Raw genomic sequence first — 12415 nt, 5'->3', positions numbered from 1 at the left:
TTTTTTTTTTTTTTTTTTTTGAGACAGAGTCTTACTATGTCACCCTTGGTAGAGTGCCCTGGCGTCACAGCTCACAGCAACATCAAACTCCTGGACTCGAGTGATTCTCTTGCCTCAGCCTCCCAAGTAGCTGGGACTACAGATGCCTGCCACAACACCCAGCTATTTTGTTGTTATAGTTGTCATTGTTGTTTTAGCAGGCCTGGCCGGGTTTGAACACACCAGCCCCAATGTGTATGGCTGGTACCCTAATCACTGAGATACGGGCACCGAGCCTGTCCCTGGACTTTTGGTGAAGGGATGTGGACAGGGAGGCAGGAGAAGGCCTGAGGGCCACAACTTCAGAGTACAGAGTCAGAGGGACAGCCAGGGTGTCCAGACAGATGGGGTCAGTGCATGGAGAAGGACCACTCAGCAGTGCCAGGGAGAAGAAGGGGGCCAAGGGAGGAGCTGGCCACAGAAAAACAGTGGTCGGGGAGAAGGAGCTGGGATAGGGAGGTGGAAGCTTGGAAACCTAGAGGAGAACCTGATTTAGCAAAGAGCCAGCGACTGCCCAGGCCAAATGCTGCCAGGAGGCAAGCCAGATAAAAATAGGAGCATGCCCTTTGGAGCTGGGAGGACGGAGGTCGCTGGTGACCTTGACGGCCTCAGAGAAGGGGTGCTGGACAATGTGCAGCTGAGGGTGAAGTGAGGAGGTGGGCCGCCCACTCAGGGGTATTTGCCATGATGGGGATGGAGAGCTGGGCAGTGGGCATGTTATCAGGTCTGTTTGTTTATGGAAGGTTCTAGAACCACATAGTCCAATGTAATAGCCACCAGGCACATTTCTGATACTTAGTAGCCACACATGACTATTGGCTACCCTGGTGGATGGCACACAGGCAGCCTCTGCACTCTCCAATTAAGACCCATGGGTGCCTTGCCACAGAATGGCTGTATTTGGGTAGGGTTGACATCACAGAGAGGGAAATGGAATGACCCAGGAGACATCAGGGGATCAAGGGGTGGTGTGGTGGTCAGGGGACTGATGGTGGCACCAGCCTCTGTGTCTCTCTAACATATGAAGCTGGGGCTTCATGGAGCAGGTTTGGGTTGAGGAGAAACTCAGACCTGGGGAGCAGATCCTTGGGGAGTGCCTTGGGGGACACACAACCCCCGAGATCCTGTGGCCTCCACCTGCTCGGGGCCTTGAGTCTGGGTTGTGGGTAGGCTGATGAAGGGCACGGAACTGGGGCCCAGTCTGCTGCAGGAGAGCCACCCCTTTGCCCTCCTGGGGACAGGTGTGAGGATGACTCAGGGAGGCGCAGAGGGACAAGGAAATTACAGAATATGTGAGTGACTGACCTGGCGAGGGTGTCCAGGGCCTGTCCTTCCTAGGGCATTCACCAGTTCCTTCTGCAGCTGTCCCTGTACCAGGCCTGTTCACGCTGCCCTTGAAGCCCCCCAGACCCCACCTGATGCTGTGCCCCTCAGACCTGACAGGAGCAGGCCTGGCCTGACTCATTCTGTGGCCTTGGACACATCCTTCTCTCTCTGGGCCACAATTTCCTCTATAAAGTGAGCTGTGAAATAAGAACTTTGGGGTCCCCTTGAGGCTGGGACCCTGGGGGCTATGGAGGGGCCAAAGCAGTAGTCCCCAAGGGGGCAGAGGATCTGTTCTTACTCATTTGAGGGGTGTTGGCCATGAGATAGGGGCAGCCACCCGATGTAGACCCCACCCTTGGCTAGCAGGTGTGTCCATGGGGAATCTGGCAGCAGTGCTAGGCTATGGATGGGGAGGGGGCATTTCTGACCTGCAAGCCTGGCTCCTTCTCACCCAGGTCTTTCCAGGTGAGAGCTGGAAACCTGGTCAGCCCAGAGGGAATGGCAGGCTGGGGGTACAGGCAGCCCAGTCCGATAGAGGAGGTCTTAGCACAGATAGGAGGCTCCCTACATCACTCACAAGGTGCCCAGCATAAGACACAGGGTTCCTAAACTGTCCCATGGATGCATGTTGCAAAAAATGGGCCAGGAGGTGGGATGGGGGAGGGATGGAAGGGCAGTGCCCAAGGGTCCTTGGAGGTGTTGGCCACCCGCCAACTTCTGCAGGGTGAGTCCCCACAGCATTGACAGAGGCCCCTGTAGTTGCATGTGGAATGTGTAGGGGAAATCCTTCTGCACTGGCCCACTCCTGTCTGCTCAGATGGGGCAATGTGCTATGGACAGAGCCATAGTAGCTCTAATGCCCTGATGGACATGGCCTGTGCCCTGGTGCCCACCAGCAAATGCCTGCACACAGACTTGTGCATTAGGCACAGTAGCTGTGACATACATGTATGCACACAGGTATAGCCTAATGTGTACAAGGATTCCTATATACTAAACACATGTAGGTGGACATGTGTGTCCACATACATACACACACGCAAACGTGTGTGAACCTCGTGTGCACACACAGGCAGCCTGGCAGTGGCTGGGGCTCAGGCCAGCAGCCTGGAGAGTCCCTCCCTGCAGTGCCTGTGATAAGGGCTTTTTAGGCCCTGTAATCCTCCTTACCTTGACTTTGGGTTATTTTGAGCAAGAGATTAAAGGTGATTACTATCTCGGCTAAGGATTCAGGCATCTTACATGCCTCCTGCACTGCTGGCTGGTCCACAGAACCAGGAAATGTGCTAGGCCCTCCCAGAGGTGGCGCCCACCTCTCTCTGAGGCCAGGCGACCTAAGTCTCCGTTCGGCACAGGCATAGGTGGTCAGTGGCATTTGGAGGGGTAGGTAGGAGGGTATGCTACATGGCCTCAGGTGCTTACCAAAGGATTGTGACAGAGATGAGTAAAAGTGCCTCTTAGAAGGCGCCTCGCTCCCCTGTGTGTGTGGCATTCACAACACAACCAGGCTATGTGAGGACCCTTGTGTTTCTTAGGCCCCCACAGGCCCCTCCTTTGGGGGGTGAAACTTAGGCAGGTCCCATCCTGCCTGGAGCCTTCTCTGAATGGGCCCAGACAGGTACCGGCCCTGCCACACATCCCACAGTTACTCTGGGCCAAGCCCTGGGGCAGCTCCGGGGGCTCCCAGGACCCCTCGGTAGCCCCCACCCCATCTGACTTCTCTCCTCTCTTTAAATCAGAAATAGACTCTTCTCTGAGAGCCAGATGAAAATTGTTCTTTATGAAGTTTCCAAAGGGGGGAAAAATCCATTTCACATCATTATATTTTTTTCTCCTAATTTAAACCGCCTCAGTGCAGACTAGTTGCAAATGTCAATATCAGTGAAATACACTCAGCTGGCTGCCTGCCAGGCCACAGAGCGGTTACAGAGGCCGCTGTAAATCCAAATATTAACAAGCAAACACACGCCCATGTCTTTGCCCTGCAGGGGAAACACAGGGGCATGAGGCAAGACCTGCAGCCCCAGCCCTATCTGTGGGTCCTCTTGCCTGGGGGCCACCTCCTTGCAGTCCAGTGGTCAGAACCTCAGGCATGTGCTCAGCTGGCACTCAGGATGGAGGGAGGAGGCACAGCCTGCTCTAGAGAAGCTTATGGTCTGGTGGGAACCCAGGGATAGAGTAGAAGAAGGTCTTGCAGTTTTGGGAGGTGAAGGGAAGGAAGCCCATCCAGACCGTGGAGGTGTCCTTATCTCAGCCAAGAGGATGTGCAGAGCCTGGGAGATGCTTGGCAAAAAGTCCTTTCCCTAGCAGACTGCCTGGCTGCACCAAGGTTTGGCAGTGACAACTCCATAGCCCAGGCACAAGGTATATTCCTCAGATACCATCCAGCTGGTTCATTTGGGGAAACTGAGGTCCAGAGGGAGTGTGACATGCCTGGGCCACACAGCAGGAGAGCTCGGTCTCCAGTCAGTCCCTGGGCAGGCTGCAAAGAATCTGAGCTCTGGACAGATCCTCTGATGTGGACGAGGATACATGTGTGGATGCTCAGGTTACCCCCTGCAGGCCCCTAGGAGGGTTCTGTGGCTGGGCCTGAGGGGGGCAGAAATGCCACCCTGACCCTCCCAGCACAGTGCCCAGCGAGGTCTTTCACAGTAATGTCCAGAGCCCTACTGGCCAGAGCCCCTGTCACTCATCAACCAAGCAACCCTGGGTAGTCTCCTGGCCTCAGTTTCCTCATCTGACCGGGATTGTGTTGAGTGTGAAATGGGCTGCCTGGGTCTTGGTTCTGTGCTGTCACCATACCTTGAGCCTGGCCAAGCAGGTATGTCACATCCACTTTGCAGATGAGGAAACAGGCCAGAGACCTGAAGAGTCCTGCAGCAGAAGGACCCAGCCCTATCTCAGGCCCCCAGCGTGCCTCTGAGGAAGGGGCTCTCAGTGAGGGTTTGGTCCACAGTTCCCTGACCACTCTTTTCTCTTTGTCTTGCAGCAGGAGTGTGGGGGCCGGAGGAGCAGTGGAGCCATCAGGACATCAGGCCCAGGAGAAGGAGGCCTTGGCCACCTCAGGACTGGGGCAGAAGAAGAGTGGCGGCAGCCGGGGAGGAGTTGCCCTCCCTCCCCACACTCCCGCTTGCAGCCATGCAGTTTGGGACAGGACACCCTTGAGAGTGCAGGCACCACCCTCTTCCTCCCTTCTGTCCCACTGGGGGTTGTCATCGACCTCCCCCCAGTTTCCTCTTACCCCAGGCAGGCTAAGCGGGGTCTCCCTTGGGGACAGTCCCGATGGCCAGGTGCGGGTGGGGTGCACTGTGGTTGTGTGTGGCAGCCGCCACCCTGCTGCACGCAGGTGGGCTGGCCCGTGGAGATTGCTGGCTGATCGAGGGCGACAAGGGCTTCGTGTGGCTGGCCATCTGCAGCCAGAACCAGCCGCCCTATGAGGCCATCCCGCAGCAGATCAACAGCACCATCGTGGACCTGCGGCTCAATGAGAACCGCATCCGCAGCGTGCAGTACGCCTCACTGAGCCGCTTCGGCAACCTCACGTACCTCAACCTCACTAAGAACGAGATTGGCTACATCGAGGACGGGGCCTTCTCTGGCCAGTTCAACCTGCAGGTGCTGCAGCTGGGTTACAACCGGCTGCGAAACCTGACAGAGGGCATGCTGCGTGGCCTGGGCAAGCTGGAGTACCTGTACCTGCAGGCCAACCTCATCGAGGTGGTCATGGCCAGTGCTTTCTGGGAATGCCCCAACATCGTCAACATCGACCTGTCCATGAACCGCATCCAGCAGCTAAGCAGCGGCACCTTTGCCGGCCTGGCCAGGCTGTCTGTGTGCGAGCTGTACAGCAACCCCTTCTACTGCTCCTGCGAGTTGCTTGGCTTTCTGCGCTGGCTGGCAGCCTTCACCAATGCCACGCAGACTTATGACCGCATGCAGTGCGAGTCACCCCCCATCTACTCCGGCTACTCCCTGCTGGGCCAGGGTCGCCATGGACAGCGCAGCATCCTCACCAAGCTGCAGTCCGTGTGCACCGAGGACTCCTACACAGCTGAAGTGGTTGGGCCCCGCCCTGCACCAGGGCATTCACAGCCGGGCCGCTCTCCACCCCCACCCCCACCACCAGAGCCCAGCGATTTCCCCTGTGCTGATGACGAGTGCTTCTCTGGGGATGGAACTACCCCATTGGTGGCCCTGCCCACACTGGCCACCCAACCTGAGGCCCGTCCCCTCATTAAGGTCAAGCAGCTGACACAGAACTCAGCCACCATCACCGTCCAGCTGCCCAGCCCCTTCAACCGCATGTACACACTGGAGCACTTCAACAATAGCAAGTCATCCACTGTGTCCAGGCTGACTAAGCCCCAGGAGGAGATCCGCCTCACCAATCTGTACACGCTCACCAACTATACCTACTGCGTGGTGTCCAGCAGCTCGGGGCTGCTCCATAACCACACCTGCCTCACCATCTGCCTGCCCAAGCCACCCAGCCCGCCAGGCCCTGCCCCCAGCCCTTCCACAGCCACCCACTACATCATGACCATCCTGGGCTGCCTCTTTGGCATGGTGCTGGTGCTGGGCGCCGTCTACCACTGCCTGCGGCGGCGGAGGCGCCAAGAGGAAAAGCACAAGAAGGCGGCCTCCGCAGCCGCAGCCAGCAGCCTGAAGAAGACCATCATCGAGCTCAGGTATGGGCCTGAGATGGAGGCACCAGGCCTGGCCCCCTTGTCCCAGGGCCCGCTACTGGGCCCTGAGGCTGTGACCCGCATTCCATACCTGCCTGCAGCCACCAGTGATGTGGAGCCATACAAGCTGGTGGAAGGGGGTGACACACCCAAGGCCACCAAAGGCAACTACATTGAGGTGCGCACTGGGGAGCAGCCAGAACGCAGGGACTGTGAGCTGGGCCGCCCTGGCCCAGACAGCCAGAGCTCAGTGGCTGAAATCTCCACCATCGCCAAGGAGGTGGACAAGGTCAACCAGATCATCAACAACTGCATTGACGCCCTGAAGTCCGAGTCCACATCCTTCCAGGGCGTCAAGTCCGGGGCTGTGTCCACTGCAGAACCGCAACTCGTGCTGCTGTCTGAGCCTCTGGCCGGCAAGCATGGCTTCCTGTCGCCCCCATACAAGGACACTTTTGGCCATGGCCTGCAGCGGCACCACAGTGTGGAGGCAGCCGTGCCCCCACGCCCCAGTGCCTCTGCAGGTGGCTCGGCGCGCAGCCCTCGCGCCTTCCGTGCTGAGGCGACCAGCTCGCACAAGGCCGCCGGCGCCGAGGCGAAGTACATCGAGAAGAGCTCTCCTGCAACAGATGCCATCCTCACTGTGACACCCGCGGCCGCTGTGCTGCGGGCCGAGGCCGAGAAGGGCCGCCAGTATGGCGAGCACCGGCACTCGTACCCTGGCTCCCACCCGGCCGAGCCGCCGGCGCCGCCGGCGCCCCCGCCGCCGCTGGAGGGCCTGGGCGGCCGCAAGGCTTCCATCCTGGAGCCGCTAACGCGGCCGCGACCCCGCGACCTGGCCTACTCACAGCTGTCCCCACAGTACCACAACCTGAGCTACTCCTCCAGCCCCGAGTACACCTGCAGGGCCTCCCAGAGCATCTGGGAGCGCTTCAGACTGAGCCGGCGGCGGCACAAGGATGACGAGGAGTTCATGGCCGCCGGCCACGCCCTGCGCAAGAAGGTTCAGTTCGCCAAAGACGAGGATCTGCACGACATCCTGGACTACTGGAAGGGCGTGTCTGCCCAGCACAAGTCCTGAGCCCCGCGCCTGCCCCTTGCCCGAAACTCGTGATGCCCTTGGACCAAAAAGGATACAAGAGCTACCGCAGCTACTTGTAACCCAGAGACTATCACCAGAAACCCACACGCACACACATGACACCACTGTTGCCCAGCAGGGCTGTGCAGAGACAGCGGGAGGGGCCGGTTGACAATCATAAGAAACCATCCTCACACTCATGTGACCTGCCCCTAGATGTGCTCCCCGACCGGTGCGAGGGCGTACACACACACACACACACATGCGCGCACGCACACACACACACACACACACACACACGGGACTTGGAAAACTGTGTCTTAGGGGTGGGGGTGGGGAATTTTTTTCATTATCTTTCCTTTTTTGATTCTCTGCCTTTTTTCTTTTTGCCTCTTTATTTTCTTCCTTTTTTAAAAAAATAATAAAAGTCGAGTTCTTTTAAAAAGACATAAAACACTATCCGTGGGGTGTGTGGCCAGCTTAGACACCTCAGCCCCACTGTGGTCTCCTTCATCCATGGTCTTCGTGGTGCCTTTGGAGTCTACCACCAAGGGGCAGAGTGATTGAGGTGGCAAGTGGCCCAGGATGTGTCCTGAAGCCCCGTGGGACTCAGGACTGGGGGAGAGGCTGTGCCTGGGGACAGGTGGGTGGCTGGGAAGAGTGGGGTTGGGGATATGGCTCCAGCTCAGCCCCTGTTGTACATTGTAGTCCTTCTATTGTACAGAAAAAATATTTCTATATTTGCAATGTTTGCTGTAAAATGAGAAAGAAAAAAAGACCATGTCTACTAAAAAAAAAATGCAAAGGAAAAAATTCAAATACTTGTTTGGTCCACCTCCTTCCCAGGCGTCAAGATGTGGGTGTTAGGTAGAGATTTGGGGATTCTCTTATTTCCAGTTTAGAGGGTGGTTTTATTGATTTGGGGCACATGAGAGGGATCAAGGTGGCGAGTCTGTGCACATTGTCCTTCATGTGCAGAACCTGAAACCAAATGGATACTAGTGGCCTGACAGGGTCTCATCTGAGTGAGGGAGCTGGGTGGGCTGTTGATGGCGTGGGTTGGCCTGGGAGCAGGTGTGAGCAGAGCAGTTGGAGTGTGTGTCTGTGGGGCTGGGTTCCCTGTAATAGGACCCCAAGCCAAATCCCCTTGGGATGCTGGTCCTCTCAACTCCCTACTTGCATCTTGCTCACCCCCACCTCCAGGTAGCCTGCCTTGGTGTGGCTCCAAATTCTCAGTGACTAAGTGGTTGAAATCCATGTAAGAACAACACCAGGCTGTCCCTCTCCATGGCTAGCCGCAGCTGCCTGCTGCCAAGACCACAGCCCACCCTGCCTCCTATACTCAGGAGCCAAAGGGAGAGTTGGAGGAAGAGACTCCATTTCTAGACCCTCAAGCCCACTCTAGGGACCCCCACCCCAGCCCTAGGGCCCATAGCACTGCCTTCTCTGAAAGCAGGCCTCACTTGGGGCCCGGGCCCAAAGCTGGGGCTGCCAGAGTCAGACCTACCAATTTCTACTCTCTACCTGGCTAGGTGACCCCTCTTCTTCCTAAAGGCCCTGGTTGCTAAGACCCCTCCCTCAGCCATCAGGGCAAACTCATTCCCAGCCTGAACTGACACAGTTCCCATGAGACATAAAGCTGGAGTCCGTGTGAGCCCCAGGAGACTTGCACAGGACCCAAAGTGATGGAAACAGGTTTGCAGGCTTTGATGGGCTACCCTCCAGCCTGGCCAGGAGCCACTGAAGAGGGAGGGAGGAAGGGTGGTGGAGGGATGGGAGCTGGGAGCAGTCTGTACACCCTCAGCAACAAGAAGCTCACCCCTTCCCTCTGTAGCTGTTTCCAACTTTCAGGACCTTCCTTAGACTGAGTGGAAACTTGCAGTTTGCTCCTGGGCCCCGCAGGACAACAGAGCTACAGCCCTTCAGGCTGGCTAGCCCAATCCTGCCATCTGTAATTGGTTGACCCCATCAGGAGCTTGGGTGAGCTCCAGAGGCACAGGCAAATGAGTGCCCCTACCCCACCCACCGTGAGTCATTTCTGAGGGTATGGCCACACACTCTGCTCTTGTGCTTGACCCAAAGGCCTCAGACCAGGCCCTCAGCAGCCCCTCCCTGCTCCCTGAGGGGGCCTGGGAAGGTTGTGACATGTAAGTGGGCTGTAGGGGCAAGGCCAGGCTCAAGGGAGCAGGGGCAGGGAGGGTTCAGGGTCCAGGGCTGGCAGGTGGAGGCCCAGAGAGGGGCTTGCCCTACCCAAGGTCACATAGCAATTCAGTGACAATCTGGTCATGGGATAGGAGGAGGTGGCCAGGCCTTTTCTGCCACTGTTCCCTTTCCCTGAGCAGATAAAATGGGCTATTTATAGGAGTCCAGGGAAGGAAGGACACGAAGTGGAGGTGCCTGCCCTGGGGAGGCAGGGCAGCCAGCCAGACGGCCAGGTATGCATAAGGGGCCGGTCACTGCAGAGAGAGCTGTTGCTGAGCAGGGGCCCAGGATGAAGAAACTCAGCAGGAGGAGGGATGTGGGGTCCTCAGCATCCAGGATGCCCAGCCTAGGAGTCCAGACCCTCCTAGGAGCAGCCAAGGTGGGGGGAAGTGGTGCTTACACAGTGTCTGCCTAATGCCTGGCCAGGCCTGAGACAAAGGTCCTGTGTCCCCCCATCCTGAAGGAGGTCATAGTGGAGTTTACAAGGCATATAAGAGAAGATGGACACATTTATGAAGCACACTCTCTGCATGCAGGGCCCTGTGTCAAGCACTGTGTAAGCACAGGGAGGTGTCCATTCCAGCCCCTGCCATCTAGGAACTCATGGGCTACTTCCATACTTTTTTTTTTTTTGAGACAGAGTTTCACTACATTGCCCTCAGTAGGGTGCTGTGACATCACAGAAAACTCAAACTCTTGGGCTTAAGCTATTCTATTGCCTCAGTCTCCCAAGTACCTGGGACTACAGGCACCTGCCACAACGCCTAGCTATTTGTTGTTGTTCCAGTTGTCATTGTTGTTTAGCAGGCCTGGGCCAGGTTTGAACCCATCAACCTCGGTATAGGCGGCCTAACCACTGAGCTACAGGTGCTGAGCCTGTTACTCTCATACTTGCAGTGGAGGGAGATGACCCTACTCAGGGTGGCATAGGAGCTCTGTGAAAGGATGCGAAGATCCTGGAAGGGGTGGTATTGGTTTAAGTGAGACAGGATGAAGGGTGAGGCTGCAAAGTTAGGAGAGGTTTGTGTCTAGGGGCTCAGAGCTGCACTCAGGGTGCAGGATGAAGGTGACCTGCAGAGCTGAGCCCTGCCCTGCTCCTTCTTGTTTGTCTGCAGGACGGTGGGCTTTGGAAGCTGAAAGCCAGAGCTCACCCCAGGCCCTGCCCCTTACAGCTGCGTGACCTCAGCAAACTACTTACTCGACCTCTCTGAGTCTCAGTCTCCTTATTTGTCTGTCCCGTGGGGGATGCTGACACCTGCCCCCTCCTCCACTGCACAATGCTGCCAATTGTGGCTGGCTTACTCTCTTGTCTTGGGGTGACTTGGGGTACATGGTGAGCCTTGACCCACACATTTCTCATCATCTGTCCTCCTACAGGCTGATGTGGGCATGTCCTCATGGCCATGGCTGAGGGAGCAGGCCCCAGTGGTCACATCCATAGGCCATAGCAAGTCACGAGGCCAAGGTCACTCCACCCCAGAGATATGCAGCCAAGTGTACAGACAGGGAAGGGCCAAATGCATGGCTGAGTCTCAGGCAGACTGCAGGGCACACATGCTAGAAAACTCAAGATGTCCCTGAGGTTCCAGCCACTCCTTCACTCATTCACCATACAATCACAGAGCACCTACTGCATGCCAGACAGGATAGCAGCATCAGTGAAACTTGTGCCCTGCCCTTGAGAGTGCCCTACCCACGATCCCAACAGGCAGGAGGTGGCACCCTAAAAGAAACCATTTCCAGAAAGAAGGTGTAAGGAACCACAAAGCATGCAGCAGCTGTGCTGACAGCATGAGGGGAGAAGGAATTAATACTGGAACCCGAGAGGGGAGAAAGTCTCATGCAGAGAGGCCACCAGGGCCCTTGGGAGGGGCCTCAGAGGCGGGTCACAGCTGGCCCAGCACCCTTGCAGGAGGGGCTGGGGATATATGTCCAAATTCACTCTCCTCCATCTTTCCCTCCTCCCGTCTTCTGGACTCCTGCTGGCTGAATGGCCAGGAAACCAGGAATCAGGAGCCAGAGCAAAGGTGGACCATAAGAGTTAGCCCATAGAGAGCGGGAGCTTGAAGGGCCAGGGGAGATGTGGGGGTAATGGGAGAGGCCCAGCCTGGGGGCTTGGGTAAGAGGCCGTCACAGAGAATGGAGCCGTCATCACACTGGGGAGGGTGAGGCTTCTTAGGAGAGGGGTTGCTCAAGACCTTGAAGTACAAAAATGAGCCAGCATAGTAGTGATGGGGAGGTGGAAGATAGGGAAGGGACTTCCTTCCAGAAGGAATGGCAGAGTGCACACAGACCCAGTGCCCACCCAGCGGGAGTAGGTAGGCACAAGTGGAGATCAGAAGCTGGAGTCGTGGTGGGTTGGGTCTGCTGAGACCAGGTAGATAGGCTGGAGCCTGCTTTGCAAGTGCAAAGAAATAAGAGTTAGGTTCTGGGCAGTAGAGAGCCATTGACGGTATTTTAAAGAATAATAACTTTCATCGATTTTTTTCCTTATCTGAAAAGTAATCCTTTTATTACATAAACCTTAGAAAACAGTTAAACATAAAGAAGAAAATAGAAATCACTTGCTCTCACCATCCTGAGCTAACTGTGATAACATTTTGGTATCTGTCTTTCTAGTCCTTTCTCTCTAAAAATGCAGCAGGCTTGATGTCTCCACATTGCAACCAGATGTGCAAAGAAGCATCTCTTTATTTTCTCTAACAGCACATCTTACTCCAGAGCCTCTGTTCCCTCTGATGGGGTGTAGGATGCTATGCATAAAGATGGAGGAAATAACTGTATGTTTGCAGGATCCAGTGCAGCAGAGAATGGTGATGATGCCTGAAAGAGAGAGAGTTGCTGGCACACGTCTGAGTAGGAAGGCATGAGAGGGGTTGGCCGTGGCTAGTACCATGGACAGCTCCTTCACTCTGCCCCAGAGCAGGCAGGTGTCCGGCCCTGACATGGGTGCTAGGGTGAGTGCAGGGCATGGGGGCGAACTATTTGGTTACTGCAACTTTCTCAGCACCCTTTCTACTCCATTGCATTGCCTTTTTGTTCTACTTCCTGGGAGTTAAAAAAAATTTTTTTTTAATTTGAA

The 12415-nt window shown here is 56.2% G+C and overlaps 1 protein-coding gene across 1 annotated transcript; it reads left to right on the top strand.

Moving 5' to 3' along the window:
* The first annotated feature begins 4647 nt into the window (after window positions 1-4647).
* On the top strand, window positions 4648-7131 carry ELFN1 (extracellular leucine rich repeat and fibronectin type III domain containing 1). Its single transcript, XM_003795452.2, has one exon. The coding sequence runs from the start codon at window positions 4648-4650 to the stop codon at window positions 7129-7131; it is 2484 nt and encodes an 827-aa protein (XP_003795500.1).
* Window positions 7132-12415: the final 5284 nt, after the last annotated feature.

Source organism: Otolemur garnettii, unplaced genomic scaffold (assembly GCF_000181295.1).
Source record: "Otolemur garnettii isolate 467f Iridium unplaced genomic scaffold, OtoGar3 scaffold00092, whole genome shotgun sequence".
Classification (NCBI taxonomy): Eukaryota; Metazoa; Chordata; class Mammalia; order Primates; family Galagidae; genus Otolemur; species Otolemur garnettii.
This window is presented reverse-complemented; position numbering and strand designations above follow the sequence as displayed.